Here is a 23,802-nt window from a genome sequence, read left to right as displayed (position 1 = left end):
GCAAAGGGCCAGGACCTGTGATAGTACTTGGTACATGCAGTCCTTGTTTTCTGGAACATATCTCCAATTTTGTCATGATTTTGTCACATCAAATCTTCTACTCTAGTTCTCTTTCCCTCAGTTTAACCACTGGGATATAGGAACTCACCCTTACTTGGCATTGCAAATTGCTTTCTACCCTGGATCTGCAGTCTGGAAAGTCTCCTGACCAAGGGCCTTTGCCTGCATCTCCCTCCCTTTCCATATTCTTCAGGACCATGCCTGTGATAACAAAAGAGGTGTTGGGCCCTCACCTCACTTGCACGGGACACTGTAGCTCATCACTGCAGTTTCTTCTGGAAGACAAGAAATAAAGTCCTGGTGAGACACATTGACAAAAACCCACGAAAGCAATCCAGCCTTGTGCCACTGTTCCTAGGAGAGGTGTTCCCTCAGTTTACAGGCTACAACTCCCTTCTGCCTGACACATGAAACCACTGGTGTGTGCCACAACTCTGCAGCTGGTCAGGATTCACCCAAGGCATGAGTCTGCAAGTCCCAAAGAGGTCTATCATAGTTATGAATTCCTCACATTCTGAAGGAATAGCAACCCCTGACACATTTCTAGCTTTTCTTCCCACTAGGAACCCCACAGAACAGAGGACAAGTTGGTTTTGGTGTTATTCTTCTGAGAGGGCCCTTACTCTTCTGAGTCATCCTCTCACTATGGTCCCTCTGCCTGTGCTGTCTCCCACAAAGTAAGTGTTCAAAAGCACAGCTCCTTGCTCCACTCTTGTTGGGAGAGCCAGACCCTCAGTGGTTCTACACACCAGCTTCAGGCCTGTGATTTTTGGAGCCAGAGAGAGGAGGATCTACCATTTTGAAAACCAACAGGTTTTCATGCCAAGAGAACTTCTAAGGGACAGTCAGATAACCCTGTTAGAGTTGGTATTGTCTTGGACTTAACAAAATTCAGAAATTTTCTTTCCAGAAGTACATTTGGACAGTTTTTGCAGTACAGCATCTGAGCTCACCTGGCATATAGTAATCATAGATCTTGATGTTAGCTGGTTTATGATCCTTCACTTGTGTGTCCTGCTCCACCAGGAAAGTGTAGGTTTGAGGCTGTCTAGTCAGCTAAGACCAAGAAATGCAAGGATTAAAAACAGAAAAGGACAGAAAAGTCGTGTAAGACAACCCCTTTCACCTGCTTGCGCTCAGGTTCTGTGGAGACCTCACCACTGTAACAGGTCTGTTCTGCTTTCCATTCCATCTCAGAAATATCTTTTACTTCCCATTCTGTAACCATCTCCCTCCCCTTTTTGGTCACCAAATTTAACTCAGCTCATGAGGAACATCAAAAACCTAGAGCGTCAGTGTGCACTACCTAAATGGAGTGCTAGTGTTCCTCACCAATCCCACCTTCCCATCCAGCTCTGCTCTGAGCTCCTTCATGCGCCTTGCCTGAGTGGCTACTTTCTTCTACACAGTGACATCAGCTCTCATTCTCCAGTCTCACATAACCCTCATCATTAAGCAGACAAATACAAGCTGTGGATGAACATCTGTTGTGGGGTAGTACTGCTGTTGACTGGGGTGTACCTTGTGTTACCTGGCAGCTTGAGCTGAAATACTTCTCTGTATTGCCTTTCTGCTCTGTGCTGTAGATGTAATGAAAGCAGCAGCTTTGCAAGCCCAATGCATCCAGGTGACACTAACCCACTTGCTACGGGGCCAGCTTAGCTCAGCCTACTGACAGAAACTGAGGATGAGGAATCACAGAATTGCTCCTTAGAAATGCTGGAGTTTTCAATACATGCCAGGTCTCATTTCTGGTGCTGTTTAGGTATTCATAGAGCTAGAAAAATGCTGGAGTGGTTGTTAATCTGTTGATTCATGAGACTGTGGAGTGAGCACTTCTGTTCACACAACCATCTGGTTTAGTTTCAAATGATCTTGGAAAAATCTCTGAGGAATTTTGCATGCTCTCTGTTGCATTCAGGTTGCTTAAGAGCTTTCTAAGATTTCAGCCTTGCTTGATGCTTAGATGCATCTTATTACTAGTCCCTAGCCCTAATCAGGCACCATATATATGGACTTTCAATAGTCTCTGAACAGTGCCATCTGACATAGGTTTAACATGAGAGTTTGCCTTGTTTCACTCAAGTTAAGTAGCCCTGTAAGTGGCTCTACAGATAAACAAATTTCCAACTGACCCTTCTCCAATCAACAAATGTAGCTGGTATGCAGGAACAGCATCTCTGGATAGTTAAAATAGTAATGAAACCAGTAAACAAGAACAAAGCTTGTCAGTCCCATAGCCCCTTTAATGATGATGTTAGCCCAAATTACACTCACTTCCTCCAGGTAGAGAACGACTTGGTCAGCTTTGCTTTCAACTTTCTTCACTAAAGGCATTTTCTCTAGCTGAAAATTTGGGGAAAATATCAGAAAGGTTTTAATAAAAAGCAGAAATATTCAGGGGTATTTGTCCTTGTGAGAGTATGGGCAAAACGTTTACGTGGCCAGGGAAGCTGTTGATGTAGGCAAAGGCAAGGTGCAGCTTGGAAAAGACTTTAAGGATTTCTTAGGAAGAAAATAAGCCTGTTTCTCTGCCCACAGGAATGATCATATTTCAGCATACAGTCCTGCATGATGGACATCCATCACTGTTCCCATCCCAGCAGGACACAAATTTGTGGTCTCACCTCTTCCAGTGAACCTGCCACGGGGCTGTATCCAGACAGCAGCTCCACTTGGATCAGGACCATGTTGGTGGACACACGGTTCCCTGTGTAGCTGCAGCAGGAACCCAGGGGACAGCACTAATGTTACTTTCTGAGCCATCATCTCCAGATACTCCAGCCCAGCTTTGGTACTCAGGTGGAGGAATGTGCCTTTCTTTCCAGTGTTTCTCCTGTAAGCATACCTGTTTCTGTACTGAAATAAATCTTTGTGCTTCCCTTGATCTCGCTTTTAGTTGTGCCAAGGAGAATAAGATCCTTGGAAGCCTTCTGGTGCCACCTTCTTTAGGCATGGCAGGGAATATCATATCCTATGCCTGCTCTCTTGGCAGTTCTGTCCCAAACCAGGCAGGAGTACAGCAGAGGAGAGTGGTGTGACAGTCAACCAGGAGCAGAGGAGGGATCACTTAGGAGTGAGTGTGTGTCAGTCCCACAGGACCTTCACATGATTAGTGATTTGAAACCTAATCCTAGAAGGGGATGAGACCCACAGACCTTGGGTGAATTTGTGGAGAGGGGCATGGGACAAGAGAGAACTACAGCCTGAGCCACCCCTCTGGGGCCTTGTGCCTCTCACCCAGCTGGGGAGAGCACAATGGGGTCACCTCAGTGCTTGGACCCCACAGGTGAAGGGGAACCCTGCCATCAAGAGACTGGTGTGGTGTCAGAAGCTTCTCAGCACAGGGGAGGAAAGGGGCAGCTGAGTGTCTCCTACCGAGCACGAATGGTGACAGGGAACCGGGTGGCGTCAGGCACGGTGCACTCCGTCTGCACGGATACAGCAAAGGTGGCCTCGCTCCTCAGTGGAGGGATGTGGTACCTCAGGGTGGCCTGCCCAGACAGAAAGAAGCTGGATGGCAGAGAATAGCAGGTTTGTTTTTTTTTTTTTTGCTGGAGAGTATTCTTTTCTCTCCAGCAATGAGTATTCTTGTCTCTCTTGTATTGGTGTAAGAGAAAACTATGCGGCAGAAGCATAGGTTCTGCTAGCAGTGCTCTGCTCCTGGTGGATTTCTTGGAGGAGAGGAGCTGCTCTGGCTGGATGGAGACGATCCAGATTTCATCTGGGGAGTAGATGTTACCTTCCTGTTGGATCACAGTTACCCCCACCAGCCTTGAAGCCCAGTAATTTACTACAGCAGTTTGTTCTCATTGTTGGCTAAGCAGCAAGGTAGGATGTTCTCTGGGTTTCAAGGCTTTTCACCAGGCAGATATTTTCTTCCTGGCTGGGCTTACCTGCAGGAAAAGACACCCATGGCCCTGCACACGCAGGGTATAATCTTGAGGAATGGCTGGCAGCTCCACTGTCTGTAGCAGGAGGCGATTGCTTTTGTCTACTTGGAAGTTTTGTCTGAACCCCTTGGAAGTGAGAGAAACCTGAAGATCAGGGCTATCATTGCTGAAGATGTTGGTTGCATACAGGGCTAGGGCTTCCAGAGCAGCAACCGTGTCCTGAGGAAAAAAATTGGTAAAAGTAGGATTCCTGCTTCCTGTGCATGCCCAGTGCTTAGCCTTTCCCTCCCTCATACTGCAGCTACAGCACAATAAGGGTTGAACTTTTCCTTTTGACTTTTAGCATGGGATTATCCACAACTCCCAGGATCTGTAAATCTATAGGTCCTTTCTTAATTTATTAATTTTTTCTTTTTTTACCATGGGCTTTTAGAACCCATTGCTCTCAAAAATCCAGCATCAAATCTGATGACAATGATGATGGTGGCTTAAGGGGATTACCTGGGTTGAAGCAAAGCCTCCATATGGGTTTTGCTGCTTGGTGAGCCAAGACACAATCTGGGATGCCTTTTTGATTTCATCTGATGACAAACTTGACTTTGTAAGGTGAGCCATGAGGATAGTAGATGTCAATTCCACATCAACAGATGGAGCCCGATACCAAGATAGGGAATCTTCTTCCTGTTTGGACTGTTGACTCCAGAATATTTGGTCATCTAGAGGTGGAGTGGGAACATTTATAGAGTGTGTAGCTGTATCTAGTGACCCTGGAGTTCTACTTAGCCCCTGTATATAGGTACTAAACAAACATGTACACTGGGCAGAATACAGTTGGACAAGATATATGTGCATAGCTTCCTATTTGCTCCCCACACCTTGCTTTTCCCGGCAAAACCTTAGGCCTGCAGGCTGGGGAGGAACTCCACAATATCCATGAAGCTCCCCTGGACTGGGAGGCCAGGACTGTGAGATCATTCATAGAGACAATCTGTCTCACAGTGTGGGTATAACCTGGGACAGCTTGGCAAACTGAGGCTTGGATAGCCAAGCCTTGGACTCCCCACAAAGCTCTGGCAGCTCCATCCCCCTCGCCCCTCCATTCCTGCCCTCCACTCCTATGGCTGTTCAACCCAATTTCCACACAGTTCTGCCAGATGCCCTCCCTCCTGCCCCAGAGTCTTTGGTACCTGATATTATGGCAGCCTTATCCAATCTTTTGAGGATTTTCTGCCTGAGGGCCTTGTCACCTGCCACTGCAAAGGCGTTTGCAGCCAGTGCCAGGCTGTAGAGGTTGGGACTGCCAGTATCAGCATTGACCAGGTCCCTTATACATCTCAGAGCTTTCCCCACAACTGGGTCCTGGGATACAATTGAAAGCACTCCCGTTATGGGCAGGGCGTTTGGGAAGGGAATGCAGATTTCATGTGTGCAGAAGAGGGTGGAAACCAAAGGCAGAGCCCAGGCACTGCCTGCGAGAGGCTGCTCACACAGCCCAGCCTGCTCCTGCTGCCAATACTCACGGAGTGAGGCATCCCTGAGTGTATGAGAGCTACCACGATCACAGAGCTCAGCCCCAGGCCTTCCTCCACTGCACCCTGCAGACACCACAAAACACAGAAGGGGGATGCTATGAGAAGGCAGAGGGGAAAGTTTTCCCGTGCCTTCTGGTCCCCTAGCAAATGCCAGCACAGGCAACAGTGCTGGTCCTACTCCTTCTCCTAAGGAAGTGACAGGACTGGTATCCACTTTTAAAGGTCCTGCTTACCAGAGCACTTCTCTGCCAGGGTTCTCCAGTCTCTTCTGGGTAGCTGATTCCCTCCCTTTGCTGAGCACATTCCCCTTTTCCCTCCCAAATGTAAGATTTTTCTGTGGCAGATTTCAATGCCAGGGGAAAGTGATGTTCCCACAACCACCCTGCAAGGTGGCATGTGTCAGCTTTTGAGATGGACGTAGGGCAGGGCACTGTTTCAGTTCCCAAGTGCACATCATCAAATGAAGACCTTCATCATTCAAAGCTTGAACAAGTGCCACCATGACTAGGCAACCCTGAGTGTCACCCGAGGTTGACCCTGGGCACTTCAGAGCCTTCCTCCTGCAACAGAGTTCATTTGTTCTTGGCACCCAAACTGGACCAGAAAGTGAAGGAGCTCTGAGGTACCTAATGAACCACCAAGACATGTCATACCATCAGACCATTGTTGAAGAGCTTTCCCACACTCTTGAAGCAGCCGGATGGAGTCTGACTTTTAATCAGGGCACTGGCAGCATCCTTTATATTTTGTTCATCTATGTGGATGAAGTCCTGGGCTTGGCTGAAGGTCTTCAGGACAAGAGCAGTAAGCCTAGAGCCAAGGAAGGAAGGAAGAAAGAAATAGAACTGAACTGTCACTTGATGCACATCTCGAAGAGGAGACAGGAGTCTCTGTGTCTTCTACTACATTCTCCCTGTAGAAATACCAGCAGGCCACAGCCCCTGTGCAGATGGAGAACTGGAAGCAATGCACATGAGCTCAAGAAGCTTGAGGTCAGAGCTATCTGCAGCAAGAGAGAAAAAATTCAATTCTTCAGACCTTCAGAGCTCTGCTAATTCCAACAGGGTGCTTTGTTGTCCTGGAGGGCTGACATTTAGTGAGCTCACTCAGACCCATTCCCGTTCCTGTTTGGGTACCAAGCATTCTGAAAACCTATAAAGAAGGTGCCTTTTCTGCCAAATTTTCAGAATCAGACTTGTTTGGAGTACCCAAGAACAAGCAATTCAACGGGGTACTTCCAGTTAGTTCATAGTTAGTCACCTTTGACAGAGGCGTTCCATAGATGAAAGAGGAAGATTTTGTATATTTATCCAAACAGATAAATAGGGAAAGTGATGGCATACTGGGGAGAGTAAAACCTGGCACGACATTAATGTTATAGAGTAAGAGATGGATATTGCCTTGGTTTCAGCTGTGGCAGAGTTAATTTCTTCCCAGTAGCTGTTACAGTGCCATGTTTTGTATTTGGCATGAGAATGGTGTTGAGTGAACAGCTGTGTGGTGCTTAATTTCCATCTGGGCTTAAGCCATGACACTGTCCAAAAGGTCTCAGGAGCAATTTCTGTTCAAAACTCCACACCTTCACACAGCCTCAGTTTCCCCAGACCAAAATCCAAGCCAGCTCGAGCCTGACCAGGTCAAACTGTTGTTCCTCAGTTATGTCTGGATATCATTGCTTACCAAGTGTTTCCTGGCTCACTTCCTTCCCCAAAGGCACTGTATGAGCCATCTGCGTGCTTGTACAGGAGCTGCCGCTGATATCCTGCAGGAAGAGGCTGGGGGTAGTGAAGATGCTGTGTGCCTGTCCTGCTCTCCAGGTGCCAACCTGCCCCACCAATCCTGCCGTTCATTACAGAGAGCATTATCTCTGGGGAATTTAGCAGAGGGGTGCCGTGTGCCACTCGTTCTGCTGACATCCCCTAGCCTGATTTACACTGCTGTGATTACCACGATGTCAGGCAAGTGATGTTGCAAAAATCCTGCTCGGCACCAGGCCTCTGCCAAGGCTCCTTCCACACAAGTACTGTAGTGGACATCACCAGCTTAACAAGTAGAAATCTACTCACCGCTTTCCAGATAGCCAATTGCCTTCCGTTTGATTTCTGGAGTCAGCTGTCCTGTCTCTTCAAGGTATCGTGTGATAAAGACATTTGGGGCAAAATGCACCATGTTCTGCTCACCACAGCCACTGGACATCTGGAGAAGCTCACCTATGTTGTCCAGTGCTGTTCCCATAATGTCACCTGTAGGACAGAACCGCAGCTTTAAGAGACATACGTATTCTTGTGTGTGAAACAATTCTGGTCTCGCAGATTCTCCAGATAATCTGCTAATCTTGTTAAAACTGATCTCAGTTCACCTCTGCTCATGTGAAGTCTACAGACTGTAGGGACAGTGATATGGCACTTGGCTTTCTTTCCTCTAGCTTGGTGAAATTATCCATCCATCCATCCATCCATCCATCCATCCATCCATCCATCCATCCATCCAGTGCCACTTGGAGAGATAGGATACTGCTCTGGAAGACAGTACCACACCTTGCTGTACCTATTCCCTTTCATTACTTTGTTTGCTAAAGAAGACACAGTGGCACCAGAAGAGATGTGTCCTTCAGGGAAAAATATTACTGCTACTGCACAAGACTCTTCTAAAAACTCACCTAAGAAAGAGATGTGGGCTCTCTCTGACCCGAGGACAATGTTCTCTGGCATAGTGAAAGAGATTGTCTCTGAAGCTGAAGTTCCTGCAAATGGCAAAAACATCAAACAGGCATGAGGAAGATGGGAGAGTCACAGATGTCCTCCAGGAGGTGGTGTAAACAGTTCTGGGATCACCTCACTAGCTGGTGAAATCAGCATTCAAAAGAGAGGATGACACAGAGATCCAGCCACCTATTGATGAAGGTCTGTGATGTGGTTAGACTGGCTGGATGTTGCCAGGAGCTTTTAGTACTGGGTAGGGCTGAATGGCTTTGACTACTCATAAAAGCTCCAAAATCCCTGGCTTTCTGCTCCCTATGCACCTCCAGAGAGTCCTAGAGTCGCTCAAACACCACACTACATCCATCTGCTCTCCCTGTTCTGTGCACCAGCACCAGCACAGCCCCTGTATGATAGTATTTGGGGGTCTCTGCACCTACCTTCAGGGCACAGGAGAGAGGTGTGGGTCTTCTCCTCCAGCTGCCCCTCTGCCTGGTGGGGAAAAGGCTGGTCAGCTTAGAAGGGAGTGCAGTAAAATCAGAGAGCAGCTGTGCAGCACCCCACCTTTGTGCAAGCACCTTTTCCATCCTTGTGGGCCTTGGCAAAAGGCAGACACAGACAGCAGAGGTATCCATGCCAACAGTGAAGCTGTACTGGGAAGCAGGTTTCTAAGCTGCTGCGTGGCCTTTGACCCCATTGCCCTGCCAGCAAGCAGTTCTGACATTTCTGTCTCATCCAGTGGAGGAGCTCCAATCCAATTCACTCTTAGAATTGCTCCTTGACCAGTCTCCCTGAGAAATGTGGCCACCTCCCCAGCTGACTCTTCCTTCCAGAGCCACCCACCAGACTATCTTGAGCCCAACCCAGCTCCAGCCATGCCAGGACCCTGCAGTGCAGCCTGACCTTCACCAGCAGGTGTTTAACCACTGTGTCCTTCCCTCCAGACTCTGGCACAACAGCTGTACGCTCCGTGCAAACATCTTCCCGCTCCATCACCTCAGCAGTGACAGTGAAATTCACCTTCCCTAAGAAACAAAACATCAAGAGGCTGGTTAGCACATCTAAGCCTACGTTCTAGTTCACTCAGCCTTGGGCTGCTCACTTGTGCTTTGCACAGCAGGCCAGTCTCCCTTCCAGCACAGCTCTGGCTTCCTCAAGCAGCTCTGCCAGTGCCTCCCATCCCTGCCCCTCCCTTGAGCCCTTACCTAATTTTGTAGCCTTCACGTCCCAGGAAAATGTTTTTGCTGAATCAGGGCACAGGCAAAGAGTGAATCTGACATTTTCATGCAGAAATTCAAAATCCCTGGAGTCCATTAGGCTAAGCTGGAGCTAGAGGTAAAACAAAAGGGAGTTCAGGTTACAGAGCTGCTGCTGCTGCTGTGTTTTTCCATTTGGGTCCTTGATTCAAATAACAATCAATCCCAGAAGCAAGGGGTGAGTATGATGATGGCCTGTTGCTGGTGGGACACCAGCAGTATCCCATGGACGTGCAATCATGTAAGGTTTGGCTTCTGGGGAGGGATAAACTGGTCAGTGATGGCTCTGTGTGGAACTGGATAACTTCTTTCGTGTCTTTTGCCCAGTGCCTAAGCAGGCAGCCCCTTTGTTTGGGTCTCTATTAGTAAAGTAGTTTCCACACATTCCCCTGCTCCAAACCATCCTGGAGGAAGCCACTCACCGCCATGCACTGCTTCAGGTAGCTGAAGACTTTGACTTTCAGGGGAAATGACTCTCCCCGGAAAACAGAATAGGGCAAAGTGGGTTCCACAAAGAAGGGCTTGAAGCTCCGCAGGCTGGTGGTCTCTGAGATTCCCAACCCATGGCTCTCTGAGGTGCAGAAGGTCATGGCTCTCCAGTCTGTGATGCTGTCAGGTACTGTGACAGCTAGCTCAGCAGCCCCTGAATCGCTGTGGAGAAAACAGAGTGGAAGAGGTTGTCCCCACCCTGGAAAGATTTCTGTTGGGAAGACAAATGCAGAAATTAAGACTATGAAATGGATGTGCGTGTGAAGGTGTGGGGATTCCTGGCAAGTATGACAGAGGGAAGGATAGCAAATAGGAGGGCAAGGAATGACTTGAGATGTCAAGAAAATGCAACCCAATATTTGCTTCTGAGCAGTGCTGCACCTGAAATTCTTCTTCTGTGTGGGCAGAGAGGGCTCACAAGGGTGCGTGCTATACACCCAGTCTGTGCCATGGAGAATAATGTGACACTTCCTATTGGGAAGGTGTGGAGACAACAGAACACGTCTCTTCTGAGGTGCATATTGACAGGATCAAAAGTAACACACGGCTGGAACATGGGAGATTCTGACCTGACATAGGAAAATACCACAAGGATGGTCAAACACAGAAACACAGTTAGAGAAATCTTCATCCTTGGGGATACAGAGTAGTTTACTACAACTTGATATAACAGCACCTGCCTTAAGCAGAATGTTGAGCTATGGATCTGTGGAGGCCTCTTAAATCCTGAAAGAGTGTGTGATGTTAAATTCCTATAAGCATTTGGAAAATCTCAAGCAGAGACAGGAACTGAACCAAAGCTCTGTTGTCCTTATCCACTTCTTCACGCCTCCCTCCTTTAGTTTATGCACAGAAGGCAATAGCACCCTGCCTCTGCTCCTGCCCATTCCCTCTACTGTGTCTGGTAAAAGAAAGTCTGTATCCCTGTGGAGCCACAGCCTGTGATTACTCACTTGATGGGAACCAGAGTCCAGATGAATGTCTCTGGGAACCAGGTACGTGCTGGTGCTGACTCGCTGCCCAGCTCGGTGTGCTCTGCCTCAGCAGCTTCCACAGCAGCATCTGCTTCTGGGTAGAAGCTCTCCAAGTCTGCCAGCTCATCAAAAGCTATTGGGAATACAAACATTCATTCAAAGGCAGAGCAACTGTGAAACCAGGACAGAGTTCAGCCAGGAAAAGCTCAGTTCTCCATCCCTCCCACTCCCAGCCCGAACCCCCTTGTCCTCTCCAAGATGTCCTCAACTTCATTATTGTCTTCCACAAGACAACCCAGGGAGGCCAGGGAGATTCCAATATGTGTGTGCTCCCCCATGAGACATTTTACCTGCTCACAGTTTTGCTCTCGCTCTCTGCAGAAAAGCCTAGATACTGCCCAATGCCAATCTTAGTTCATTCTCTGATTTCCAGAAAGACCTTTCCTAGTCTTACAAACAGATTTTCTTTCCTGAGACAGATGCCCCATTTCCCTCCTTGATCATATTATCTTCTTGTTCACCAACTGAAGCTTCCAAACAGGTTCAAACCCTGCAGCTACCCCACTGCCCCTCCAGCGCACTGGACACACACTCATGCCAGGATCTTTCCCCTCTCCCTCTGGAGCACATCTCCTGTGCAGCCTCCCACTCATCTCTGTAAGCCATCCCCAGCTCCTAAGCACACTGCATGTTCAGCTGCCCATGTGCAGCCTATATGTTACCCGTGATCTCCAAAGAAACAGGAAAAATCGAGATGTACACATGTAGTCGTAGTCAAAAGTGGTCTGGGTGCGGCACTCAATTGGAGACTTGATTTTAAGGCTGGTTAAAAATGTTAGACCTGCATTCTGGAGGAAAGAAGAGAAAGAAAAGAAGGTATATTTCTGTGGAGGGGTTGGTGTGTCTGAGGGTCTGTTTCTCATCCTGCCTCCCAGCGTATCACAGCTACTCTGTGTTGTTGCACCTCACCACAACCTGCAAATTTATATCAGGAGAGAAGGCAGAACTGTTGGGTTCCCAGAGCCTGGTCCTCATGCCAAAGGATTGTAGGGGTAATCACTCACATGTGCGTGCCTGTACACAAAGTCATTATTTTGGCACCACAGTTTGCTGCCTACCCTAACCCAGACTTTTCTTCATCCTTCACCGCCATTCCTCCCTCCTATTCTTTCTCTCCTTTCCCTGGGTGCCCCCTTTCTCTCAGGTGCTCTGCTCTTCTAACCTCCAGTTTTCTCTGATACATACTGACAATCCACTCTGCTTCCAATCCCTAGAAAGTCTAAAGGAGACTAATGGGGGTTCTAGGAATCTGCCTGATCAATGGGAATTTATCATGCTGGAAGCATAGTGTCATTGATCTCTTAGTTCAGAAGCTTAGCAAATTCAGATCATGAGGTCACCAGCATTTACAAGAAAGACAATCTGTGAAGCTACACAATGCTGACCTGGGATACAGAAGGGCTCAGCTCTGATATTTCAGGCTTTCTGGAAATTAGATATACCTTCAGAAGTTCATAAACATCTGGCTGGGACACTGCATAAGAGTATCTGTTGTACATGAATGGTGACATCATTCCTGGAGAAAGGGTGGTCTTAGAGGCATCAGTGATTCCTGGGCTCTTGTGGATAGTGCAGTAGTCACTGTAGACATCTGTGAGGGTGCTGAGCTGCTCCTGAGCATAGCTGAACATATTATACACCTGTAGAGAACGAATGAAAACAGTACAGAGCAGTGTGAGAGGTGGGAAAATTTTCATTTCTATCCAGAGATTGCTTGTGACCTCAGAGGCCAAGCTCAGATTCCATGTGTCATAAAAAAACAGCCCCAAGGGGTTTTGAATTCTATGCAGAGCCTCCACAAATTTTGGATGCATAGCATCAGAGAAGAACATGAGCCCCTCTGGGGTATGGCTGCATAGCTGTGGCCACTTCTAGCTTAATAATTGTACCTGTGAACTCAGTGCAAACACTAAGGACACCTTTCCTGCATAGGGGGAACATTGGACAGCTTCTCATCTGACTGAAGACATCCTGGATCCACCAAGACAGCGTCAAGGGCAATTCAGGTGTCCTTAGACCAAGATCTAGAGGAGAAAAGGGACCTTCCAGTGCCAGTACACCACTTAGAGCCCACTCTGTGGATGGAAGGACTGTTTGGTTCACGTGAGCTGTAACAAAGACACGGAGCCTATCCCATATCTGGCATTTTTTTAACACGACTTCTTCCAGAGCACTGTCATGAATCTGTTCAGGAGATGGACGTCTCTTGCCTTCTGCTTGCCACTGCACTGTAAGTTTAACAAGGATATGACTTCAGGCTGCAGCTGGGGATGACAGTGGGTTATTCTGTTATAATAACACTCCTCTGTAGACACTAGGAATTTTGGCTGGTGTTTGATGTTGGCCTCCATTTTTTCTCATTAAACCACGCCCTGTCCCCATTCAAGGACTGGTTGGAATAGCCACCATGCCTTATTAACCAGCAACATTCAGCACTGAAGTGACTCACGCTCTCCTTGGATAGCTCAGCCTCTGGCCTCAGGAGAAGGACACTTCTGTCGACTGCACGGATGCTGCACAGGGAGCCTGGTGCAGCCTGCAAATGGAGATGGACAGTTGATCCTGGGAGAGCCACTGCGTCTGAGAAGCCAAGCTTCACCTGAAACAGCAGAAGAAAGGGGGACTGCAGACATCGAGATGTGAAGGAAAGGGGAAACTGTGGTTATTGGATTCTGCTGGATATCTACTGCCAGTTTGCAGATCATTAGCCACCCTCTAGCTCACTTGCCCTTCTATGTTTTGTGCACTGCTTACATGGTTCCTGAAGCAGCTGGAGACTTTCATACGGAAGGTGTCAGCTGCCATTTGTCCCTCAGGGAAGGCAATGTAAACAAACAGGGTAGCCATGGATGAAATGAGGTCAATGGGCAGAGTGATGTTGAAAGCCCCACTGTACTGACCTGAAAGAAGAAGGAAAAATTGAAAAAGTATGGCAAGATGCAAAGATGTCTGCAATTCAAGGATTACAGCAGCAACGTGCTCTTCTTCTGTAATACTTCTGCACAGATTCTTAGATAAAAACTGTTCTGCCTTGCTTCTGGGGAGGCCACAGCTAGGGCAGGATGGAGGTTTTTATAGCCATGACCTTATATCATGACACACTTTGGTTACAGTGGGCACTTGGAAGAGAAATTACTTCCCACTTGAACCCAGAAAGACTCCATAAGTTACCTTAGAAGTCTCTGATAATTTCCAGGTTTGCAGATAAACTCTGACAGTTTCATCATTTGATCAGCAGAAAAAAAAAAAGGAAATTGGAAAAAAAAAGCATATTTCCTACAGGCATTTTTTGTGCCATCTCTGTGGTTTCCTGTTAGATCTCTTTTCTCTCCTCCATCTAGGCTGGAAAGACTTTCTTGTTGGATCCTTAATCTGTTCCTGGTAGTTAGATGCACTTACCTGATGGTGGATCAAGAAGCACTGTTGTTTGGCCATGATGCACAAGGGACCCTCTGGCCATAACCTAAAGGGTAATGGACAGAACAAAGGGTTGAGAGTGCCTCTGCTCCATGTTTCTGGGCCAGCAAAGGGGCCTGTGCTGACACAGACCCAGTCAGAGCTGACCTCACTGGCGCTGCACTCACCAGGTGGTAGAAGTGTGCTCTGGCAGACCCATGGCCCAGCTCTGTGGCAAATATGTGGTAGTGCACAGTGACCTGCTGCACATCCCCACAGGCTGGCACTGCCTGCACCGGCTGGATCCTCACAGAGCTGTGGCTGGAGGAGTAGAAGGCCCTCAGCGGGAGCGATGCGGTGCCGTAAGAGACCTTCACATTTCGACCGCTCGAGTCCTCTGGCTGGGACTTCGCCTGTGGCACAGAAGAAAGTGCCTGAGGATTTCTTGCAGCTCTTCCTACGCCAAAGGACTGTCTAAACAGTGGGTTCTGAATGATCCCAGGGTAAGGTGTCTATTTCCACCTACAATCAGTCCTCTTCTGTGGAGCTTGGCATTGCCTGCTGCACCACACTCTGGGATAACTAGTGCCTAAACAGGAGCAGGGAGCTGTACATTACTAGAGCTTTGGCTGAAGTCTGAAATCCTGCAATGCTGCTGCTACCCTGGGTGCAAGTCAAATCATTTGACTATGTAAAGTGGCTTATTAGCCCTGGATCAAGCCACTGAGCCCTTTGCTTCTCTCTGGTATATGCGGATAAGGTATTAGAGTGGATCTGCCCTTATAATATATTTCAGTTCTAGTTACCTGCTTAGCTCCAGACTGGTTTGCAGTAACTGGTTCCTAACCTGTAGTATAACTTCACTGCTGTTGTCCCATGCTGATGTCTCCAAGATGAAGGAGGCCATCCCAGTGTCATCTGTGAGGTAGGTCTTGGTCTGCTTCCTGCTCCCATAGGACACTGTAAGAATCACCTTCTTGTTCTTCAGGTGCGTTCCATTGGCACTTTTAAGTTCCAGCTGTAATGCAGAGAACAGTCAGAGAATTGGAGGCCTCAGGATTGAAAATACACCTCCCAGGAGAAGTCCCAGTCTGCCCCTCTGCAAAAGGACTCTCATGTGAATTTTAACCTCTCCATTTTAAACCTTTCCCTATTTACGCAGCAGCCATCTCATTTGGCAAAGCCACGGTCATACATTTGGATAACCTCTTGGTAGATATGTCAAAGGAGGGACTGGGAAAGAGGATTGTGCTGGCAGCTTTGGGCAGCTCAGAACAAGGGGACCCCTGGGCACTTCTGTGCCTACCACCTGCTTAGGACCAGCTGCTGGGCTTTCCATGTTTCTTCCCTTTTCACTCACATTTCCATAGTAGGGAGCTCCCTGCTGATAGTAGTAGCTTGTCCCCCAGAACTGGAGAGTTGTGATATCAAAAGTGACCTTGCAGTTTTCAGTGGTGTTGAACTCCACCCCTGGGAAAGACAGGAGGCACATGCAGGTGAGTATCGTGTCTAAGCAGGCATCAGGACTGGAAGAACCCAGTTAAGGGCTGGACTGTCACTCATAAGGGATTGTAGTTTCTCCATGCAACTTCAGGAGTCATTTAACACGCACACACATTCAGCTATAGTGCCTCCTACATTCTGACATGACAGAACAACAGCAGTCTATCTGGAGGTCTTTGTCAGACAGATCTCAAACAGTCTTTCCCACTTTAAGATGGTCCTACTCATAACTGACCCCTTCCATTCTCTTTCCCTCCTTACAGCAGTCACTGTAAGGCAGCATTTTTCCTTGCCTTTCCCATGTCAGCTCGAAGTCTGATTTCTTTTCCCGTGTGTCCTTCTGAAATCACTGCAGTTGTTTGTTAATGGAATGTGTGTCACTGTTTCTGGCAAGGGGCTGAGAAACATTTTCCTGTAAGGAAGGCTTTGCAAAGTCTTGTGAGAGAGGGAACCTTTTAAGAAACCTTATCTCCATAGCTGGGATGTGGAGATAAATCTAATGAGGAGCTAACAACAGTACACAGTCAGGGCCTTGGTTATCTCTAGCTGCTCTGAATAACATACTCCAATGGACTGTCCTAAAATATGGTGTAAGAACAAGAGAACCTGGCCTGGCCCACCTCTGTACATATGTTTAATGTGTTAAGAAAACAAGAGAAAACAGTTCTTGCTCGTCTCTATCAAAACAAAATGACTGCCAGAGCAGGCATCAAAGTTGGATGAACTCAATTATCTCATAGATAAAAACCCAAAGACAAGTACATTTTATGAGTGTAAAACAGAAGATTTTCCACAAAGTCTGGAATCTGTTTTTAATACCTGTTCCACTTTCTTTCAGAAAAGCCTCAACTTCCAGGTTGAAATCATAATTATCACCATGTTTCCGGTAGAAAATCTTAGTATTCACTTCAGTGGAAAAGCAGCCATCCTCGTTTGTCTGGGAACATGAAATTATATTTGTTAGCCAATCATGAAGGCAAAAGAGCATTCTGTTTGCCCTTGTTTCTCCCTTTTGTAAGAGGGGTGGATGTCTAACCTGGCCAGTGTAATCCTTACAAATACTGCGCTTGGCTTTGGAAGACTTCCGGTTATAGCGTATGTGTTTACGGCACACCACAGCCTTCACGCTACCCTGGACTGCTTTCCCATAGGTGTACCTGGCAAAGGGAGCACAGAGGACTCACACAGAAACACTGGCTCAAGAGTGAGTAATGTCAGCTTTATCCTGTGGTTTGAAGCTATTCAGCCCAGCAGCCTATAGTATATAGCTGTATATATACGATACATATAGTAAATACATATATATATATATATATCCCCTGCAGTATATTCATGGGTCATCAGCTCAGCAGGGGAGGCCAAGAAGTACAAATGATGTCATCAGATTGAGACAGAAGGCAGTGGTGGGTGAGTTCTCTCCAAGTCAACACCAGTCCCACCAGGCAGGGCTAGGGGACATCGTGTTGGCCACAAACAGAGCCATTATTCCTACGACACTGTCACTAACAAATACAGCAGAGGTGCTGTATTGTAGGGCACATGCTTCATTGTGGGAATGGACTGCCACACCTTCAGACTCAGAAAGTAGGGAGAGAGAATATGGAGAAAGGTGAGAGTCCAGGAGAACTGCTTAGCAAAGGATGCCAGGGTACCAGTTCTTGGGGTGGGGGTAGGGTTGGCAGAGACCATTTTGAGCTCATTTATTGATGACTGTGCATTTTCCAAACCAGTAAAAATGCACCTTCTGCCATGATAAGTCAGCTCACATGCCACAGACGTGGAGAGGGAAGCTTTCCTCTAGGATGGTGACCACCTGAGGCATCTGGATGGAGACACTGAACTTAGGCAGCACTGTGTGAAAGCAAGAGAAATATAATTCAGTGAGAATAGAAAGACTTAATTTGCTCCAATCATTGCTAAGTGATTGCTACAGAAAAAAACTGCTTTCTACAGAAAAAAAGCTCTCCTCTCATTCCCTGACTACCAGCACAGGGCCTGATAAGAACACACCAACAGCCCAGCTAGGAGAATGGGACAGGAGAAGGCAGCTTGAGTTTCCTCCCCAGAGCACAGCTGTGGGACACTGTCTCAGTCCCATCCTCAGGACATGGGGGAGGAGAAAGCTGGGAGGGTCTGGGCAGGCGGCTGCACTTCCCAGGAGACAGCACAACCAGCACAGCTAGTCACAGGGGGGGATGGCAACACACCTTTCTTTCTCTGCTGCCACCAGCTTCCTGAGGCTCTTACCATACTCCTCTACCCTGAAGGTGCGTGTGAGGTCAGGCATTTTGATGGTGTACTCTCCAACCGGTGCTTCTGCAGCCAGCGGGAAGGACAGGTCCACAATGCCTCCCACAGGTGTAACATCCAGCCACTGTGCAATTCGGTTCCCTTTGGGGTCCTGCACAGGTGGAGTAGACAGCAGTTATTTTACAGAGCAAAAAGACTCTTTTGCAGGATGTCCAAGGTACCAGGGCGTGGTCTGACCACATGTTCTCTTGTCCTGAGAGCCCAGTCTATGGCACAGCTACAGTGCTCAGGTGAGTCCAAGCTCAAAGAGGAAAGGACTTTTCTCCCTGTCTCATTGACAAAGTAAATCTATCATATCACTGTTCCCTGGCTGCACTGCCATCTCTGACTGCTGCAAAACTGCTGTTTACTGCCTGTCTGTCTTACTAAGAGAAAGAAGTGGTCCTTCTTAGAGATGTCTGTGGTCACCTGAGCTGGCACAGCCCACAAGGTCACCATGGAGACATTCTGCCTAAGGCACGAGCTATGGGGGAGTGATTTCTAGGGAGTGATGTCTTGCATCCCCAGGAAAGAATGGGGAAACAAGTCTAGGAGTCCATGGTTCTAGGGGAACCATTGAGGCCCAGTCATGAAGGACAGTCCTCTCCCACTGCTGGTTCTGGGAGGGCAGGATGCAGAGCTCTGGGTACAGCCACACTGCTCAGCCAGCAGGAGCTCTGTGATAAGTTGATGGGTGCTTCATGTGGAACAAGTGGGCACTGCTGCTGGAAAAGGTGAAGCCAGATCAGAGTGCTATGTTTGCATAAACTGGAATAAAGTATCACAAAGATGTCTCAGAAACCATGTTTATGTAATGATTCCTTGCTGGGTATGACATGTACATTAACTACTGCCCATTGCTAGTGGGAACTCTTCTAACCTCTCTGCATGGGTATTACAAACCCCACCACCACCTTCAGCTGTCTTTCCTCAGCACAGTGATTACACTGAACAGATTTTAAGAATAATAGCCTGAAAGCTGCTTTAGGAAGTGTTTCTAGCTGTGCAGTCACAACACTAGCTGCCCAAACTTTTGCTTTCTATATGATAAATATAAAATTCTCCTTAAGGAAACTTTAGGATTTTCACAAGTCTTCAATTCATAGGCTATAGGGACTAGAATTCCAGTAACCACTCCAGGAAGGTTTGCTGGCTTTCAGTGGCACCCATCATTTGCTTCAGGGATACCTGTGTGATTAGTGTCATGACACTGCTCTGCCAAACTTTTGTGGACATGGAATGAAGGAAGGACAAGCAGTCAAGAACTGTTCCCATTCATTCTGAGATAACTGACTTTCTGCAGCAATATTTCCCTGCCACCATCTCCAAACCTGTGTCTTCCCCAAGGTGAGAAGAGTTCATCGCTTTCAATAAAGTAGGAGTTTTACCTTCAGTTCCACCAGGCGCTGCTGTGGGGAGGAAACAACAGTTACTGGTGGGATGCTTTCAGGTAAGTTACCATCCACCTCCACGGTAGTTTTTATTTCCCCAACCATCCATCAGTCTTCTCTATGCAATTCCCAGGGCCTGCCCATAACCCAACATCCTGAGCAGCTCCTGTCTTGCAGGTGGTGCCCAATGCCCTTTGTAAGCACCGAAAGCAATTTTGACACCAGCTGTATGCACATCTCCTGCCTGAGCCAAGCATTGATCTAAAAGACATGCAGGCAGCTCATAACATTTCCAGACTTCAGGTATCTTCCCTCTTGACTTACTGTTTCACTGCTGGCAATAAAGTTCTGATCCAAGGTCACAATCCGCAACTTGACTATAAAGCAAAAGGAAAACAGGACTGGCTGAAATGAAATCAGGACTCAATAGTAATTAACTAGAACACATGGCTAAGAAAGATGTGTACACATGCTTCACTGAGAGGATGTGGGCAGCAGATAGAGCCATCCACTCCTAGGCCTATGCCCAAAGCCCTCCAAGAGCTGGCAGCCTGCTAGGAAAAAAACCAAAAAAAGTGTTAGGAGAGGCAGTGTGGGGCTCTCTGGGAGGGCTGGCTGTGCTGTTCACAGTGGCATATGGCAGGGTGACATAGGAGAGAGATATTCCCAAACCCCTCAAAGCCTAGAAAGAAGCCTATGGCCCATCTCCCTTCCTGAGCAGGTCCTGCTCAGAGGACTAGGGAGTACCCCACATTTGTGGCCTGAGGACCACTCTCTCCCTCACAAGTCATGGCATTCTGTCCATACCAATTTGTCCAGGGTTGTACACAGGTTTGTCTGTCTGGATAAAAGTCTTCTTCTCTCCGTGCTTGATGAGGACTTTCTGTTTCTTCTGGAACTCTGAGTTGGCTTCCATGACTGTGATAACAACAAAAGCCACTTCATCAGGGTTTCCAGCAGGAGGAGGGACCTGCAGGTATAGTTATAACCATCATTCAGGGTGGTTCCCATTCAGTGATCCCAAGATTTTTGGAATAACAATTATGATATTGCTTTTGGGTTGCTCTAGCTCTTCTTGCCCCGAAAGACTTCACAGAACATTTCGAAAAGTTTTCTAGAAGGGTAAAATATTAATGGGGCTACATAGCAGGAAGGACACTGGCAGACCTATGCAGGCTTAAGCAGAAGATTTACTGGCCAATTAAGATGTCCTCATGGGAAGACACAATTCTTTGCATTCCTGCTCAGCAAGAGCAGAACTCATGCAATATCCACTCTAGTGAGAACCCTTGAAAGTATCTTCCTCACCTGGAAGCTTGTGCAATGGAAGAAGCGAAACTGAGAGATGGACTGAGTGATCAGAGTCTCATTCCCAGCTCTGCTTTGCAAGGTGACTGACACATGGATCGGGACTGCTTGCTCTCTGCTGAGCTGGAGACACACTGTCTCTGAGAAGGGGTAGTAGAGCTGAGATGGTATTGCCACGGCATAGTTTCTGTTGAAAAAAATAAAGAGAGGAGAGGAGAGGAGAGGAGAGGAGAGGAGAGGAGAGGAGAGGAGAGGAGAGGAGAGGAGAGGAGAGGAGAGGAGAGGAGAGGAGAGGAGAGGAGAGGAGAGGAGAGGAGAGGAGAGGAGAGGAGGAGGAGAGGAGAGGAGAGGAGAGGAGAGGGAGAGGAGAGGAGAGGAGAGGAGAGGAGAGGAGAGGAGAGGAGAGGAGAGGAGAGGAGAGGAGAGGAGAGGAGAGGAGAGGAGAGGAGAGGAGAGGAGAGGAGAGGAGAGGAGAGGAGAGGAGAGGAGAGGAGAGGAGGAGAGGAGAGGAGAGGAGAGAAGAGGCAAGGAGAGGAGAGGAGAGGAGAGGAGAGGAGAGGAGAGGAGAGGAGAGGAGAGGAGAGGAGAGGAGAGGAGAGGAGAGGAGAGGAGAGGAGAGGAGAGGAGAGGAGAGGAGAGGAGAGGAGAGGTTAAACTGATTTCCTAAGAGGGCAGGTTTTGACCTGTATTTAGGTACTTCCTAACAGACCACTGGTGTCTTCATTCTGCTGTCATGACACTAGTGGGACATGATACTGTTCTTGTCTATGGGTACTGCAGACACTGACAGTGAGGCAGCACTATATGCTCATGCACATATAAAATTATAAAGTCACTGCCTTACAAATTGAAAGTGAAAATAAGGTGAAGGGACCTCCCCACATCACCCAAGGGACCAGCAGCAGCTTGGCTCTCTTGCAGGTTTCCCAAGTCTTTAACATTTTCACTGAACCACTCTACATTATCACCCTCAGTTTTGTTGGCTGGTTTTCCTACTACTCTTGGGCTCAGAAACAGTGCCCTGTGTGAGGGACCCAGTATCCCAGCTCCATGACCCAGCCACAGAGACTGATGAGCACCTTCACTTCAGCTCCTGAGACTCTTGTCCTCTTTGCTCTCTACTTGCTCTCCCATCTCTGCATCTACTCTGAGCTGCATCCGTAACACCAAAAATCTGTTCACAATTTGTTTGTTTTCATCTTTTACTGTACTGTAGCACCTAGGACCAACAAAAAGCCAACATTCAAGCAGATTTCAAAATTCTTATTGCTGTCTCCTCCCACTCACTGCCTCTGGTCAGGCTCAGCCAGCAGCATGTTTTGCAGGAAGCAGAGGGCAGGGCCTGGAAAGATCAGAAAAGCAGGAGGAACTGCTGGCAGTTCTCAGCTGGAGCTCAGCTCCCTGGCGAGAGGGAATCAAAGTCCTTCTGGCTGGGAGCCTTTGACTGCTGTCACACTTGAGTGCTGCCAAGCTGCTGTGAGGATCTCAAAACACATCTCAACAACATTTTGTTTTTCCTACTTGAGCTGACTCATGGCACCTCCCTCCTGCCACTTGTGCCAAAGGATGGGATGAACACTAAAAATTCACTATTTGAAACCTCCAATATCTTCCTTGCTCTTAATGATCCTTTACTCTGGAACATTTTCTTACACCCCTTTAAAAATTCATCCCTTGCCTTCTGAGCTATAGAAGTAAGAAAGAAGATCTCTGGGGCTGTTATCCAAGGGTCTCAAGATCCAAGCTGGATCATGAATCTATGGAAAAAAATTGGAATACAGGCAGGACAGCAAATAACTTATTGAAGCAAGTGGTGTTTCCAAAATAGCAAAGCTTCATGCTGTAGGTAACAGTGGCAAACAGGCAGCAGTAAAGCCCATCCTTTGTGTGGGAGCTTGCCAGCCTATGGTACATGTCCTAGAGGAAATACTCCCACTAGAGAAGTTTTTTAAAACAAGGCATGGGCACACCATGCCACATGCAGCAGGAGGGAACCCAGCTACAACCCACTGCCATATTTTTCACTGTAACATCTACTGTTCATGCACAGTCATGCTTCTGTTTGCACTTGTGCCATGGCCGCAAAAGCAAATGCCTTCAAAAAAGCCAGAACAAGTTTAGAAGCCAGGATATCACAGCAGTGCCTGCTGGAACAGGAGTTGCATTCCTGACAAAGTATATGAAGAGAAGCTGTGTTGGGAATTGTCCTTGACAGAGGTCTGAGCAAAGGCGTGGTGGGAGCAGATGGCCAGCCAAGCCCGAGCGAACACACTGCTTCACCAAGAGCATCCCTATCAGATGTATTTGGGCTCATGTTTGCTCACTCTGTGAAGGCACTCGGCTTTGCTGGCTAAAATATTAAATGATGGTCTATGACACTGGGAAGAAGAGCTTAGTCCAAAGGAAGCATATTCCGGAACACAGTAGGAGACATGAGATATCGGCAGGTCAGAATTAAGCACATGCAGAAAGCTGGCAGTGCTGTTCTGCCCGAGTCATTGCTGAAATACATGGTCTACATCAAAGGCACTAAAGAAAGAGCCAGTTATCAGGGGGAATGTGGGGAAAGGGCACATGGAAACCAAGAGAAACCTTGGGAACATGAGAAATTATGCCTCTCTGGAAAAACACTCTTCACCTTAAGACTTCTGCCCCATTTCTGTCGTGCTGCCACCCCCCGCCAGGATCCCATACAAACCAGAGCACATTCGCAAAGCAGTGAAGCTCTTACAGCATTGCAGGCATTCCAGCCGTGCTAGGCAGGAGAAGGATGCAGCCCCACAGGAAAATGATCCTCCACATAGCCGACTGCAGGTTGAATTCCTCCAAGGAAAGCTTAGCCACTCCTCAGTACCCAGTTCTCCCCTGCTCCTGCTGGCTTCCTTCTCCCCCTCATCCAGAGCCGAAGGAGCACACAACTCCTGCCCTGACTAGACGCCTGTTCCACCCTTG

At 47.8% G+C, this 23,802-nt stretch overlaps 2 protein-coding genes across 4 annotated transcripts in view; one reads left to right on the top strand and one right to left on the bottom strand.

Annotated features, from left to right (window-relative positions):
- LOC102111600 (alpha-2-macroglobulin-like protein 1) overlaps positions 1 to 2,683 on the top strand; it is a 26,375-nt gene extending 23,692 nt beyond the window's left edge. The window contains exon 36 of the mRNA XM_088051298.1: positions 2,602 to 2,683. The gene's annotated coding sequence lies outside the window, so the exon portion shown is untranslated. The remainder of the gene's footprint in view (positions 1 to 2,601) is intronic.
- LOC102100385 (alpha-2-macroglobulin-like protein 1) overlaps positions 1 to 23,802 on the bottom strand; it is a 24,780-nt gene extending 978 nt beyond the window's left edge. Inside the window, exons 1-35 of one of the 3 annotated variants that reach the window (XM_014259744.2) lie at positions 23,582 to 23,802; positions 20,851 to 21,037; positions 20,350 to 20,512; positions 19,867 to 19,919; positions 19,540 to 19,560; positions 18,110 to 18,263; positions 17,629 to 17,713; positions 16,899 to 17,019; positions 16,682 to 16,799; positions 15,720 to 15,829; positions 15,207 to 15,377; positions 14,548 to 14,772; positions 14,363 to 14,426; positions 13,718 to 13,863; positions 13,413 to 13,562; positions 12,406 to 12,603; positions 11,664 to 11,751; positions 10,883 to 11,036; positions 9,863 to 10,091; positions 9,390 to 9,513; positions 9,088 to 9,209; positions 8,625 to 8,676; positions 8,145 to 8,228; positions 7,552 to 7,728; positions 7,166 to 7,247; positions 6,139 to 6,295; positions 5,474 to 5,548; positions 5,141 to 5,312; positions 4,455 to 4,669; positions 3,957 to 4,172; positions 3,439 to 3,554; positions 2,688 to 2,778; positions 2,338 to 2,406; positions 1,014 to 1,116; positions 294 to 335 (exon numbers count right to left, since the gene is read on the bottom strand). In XM_014259744.2, the coding sequence (XP_014115219.2) occupies positions 295 to 335; positions 1,014 to 1,116; positions 2,338 to 2,406; positions 2,688 to 2,778; positions 3,439 to 3,554; positions 3,957 to 4,172; positions 4,455 to 4,669; positions 5,141 to 5,312; positions 5,474 to 5,548; positions 6,139 to 6,295; positions 7,166 to 7,247; positions 7,552 to 7,728; positions 8,145 to 8,228; positions 8,625 to 8,676; positions 9,088 to 9,209; positions 9,390 to 9,513; positions 9,863 to 10,091; positions 10,883 to 11,036; positions 11,664 to 11,751; positions 12,406 to 12,603; positions 13,413 to 13,562; positions 13,718 to 13,863; positions 14,363 to 14,426; positions 14,548 to 14,772; positions 15,207 to 15,377; positions 15,720 to 15,829; positions 16,682 to 16,799; positions 16,899 to 17,019; positions 17,629 to 17,713; positions 18,110 to 18,263; positions 19,540 to 19,560; positions 19,867 to 19,919; positions 20,350 to 20,512; positions 20,851 to 21,037; positions 23,582 to 23,652 (4,404 nt within the window). In that variant the 5' untranslated portion in view covers positions 23,653 to 23,802 and the 3' untranslated portion in view covers position 294. The remainder of the gene's footprint in view (positions 1 to 293; positions 336 to 1,013; positions 1,117 to 2,337; positions 2,407 to 2,687; positions 2,779 to 3,438; positions 3,555 to 3,956; positions 4,173 to 4,454; positions 4,670 to 5,140; positions 5,313 to 5,473; positions 5,549 to 6,138; positions 6,296 to 7,165; positions 7,248 to 7,551; positions 7,729 to 8,144; positions 8,229 to 8,624; positions 8,677 to 9,087; positions 9,210 to 9,389; positions 9,514 to 9,862; positions 10,092 to 10,882; positions 11,037 to 11,663; positions 11,752 to 12,405; positions 12,604 to 13,412; positions 13,563 to 13,717; positions 13,864 to 14,362; positions 14,427 to 14,547; positions 14,773 to 15,206; positions 15,378 to 15,719; positions 15,830 to 16,681; positions 16,800 to 16,898; positions 17,020 to 17,628; positions 17,714 to 18,109; positions 18,264 to 19,539; positions 19,561 to 19,866; positions 19,920 to 20,349; positions 20,513 to 20,850; positions 21,038 to 23,581) is intronic. The other 2 variants (XM_088052151.1, XM_014259746.2) reach the window with 2 other exon arrangements.

Source organism: Pseudopodoces humilis, chromosome 2, assembly GCF_049639895.1.
Source record: "Pseudopodoces humilis isolate 2021_Gansu_Grassland_sample_001 chromosome 2, ASM4963989v1, whole genome shotgun sequence".
Taxonomy (NCBI): Eukaryota; Metazoa; Chordata; class Aves; order Passeriformes; family Paridae; genus Pseudopodoces; species Pseudopodoces humilis.
This window is presented reverse-complemented; position numbering and strand designations above follow the sequence as displayed.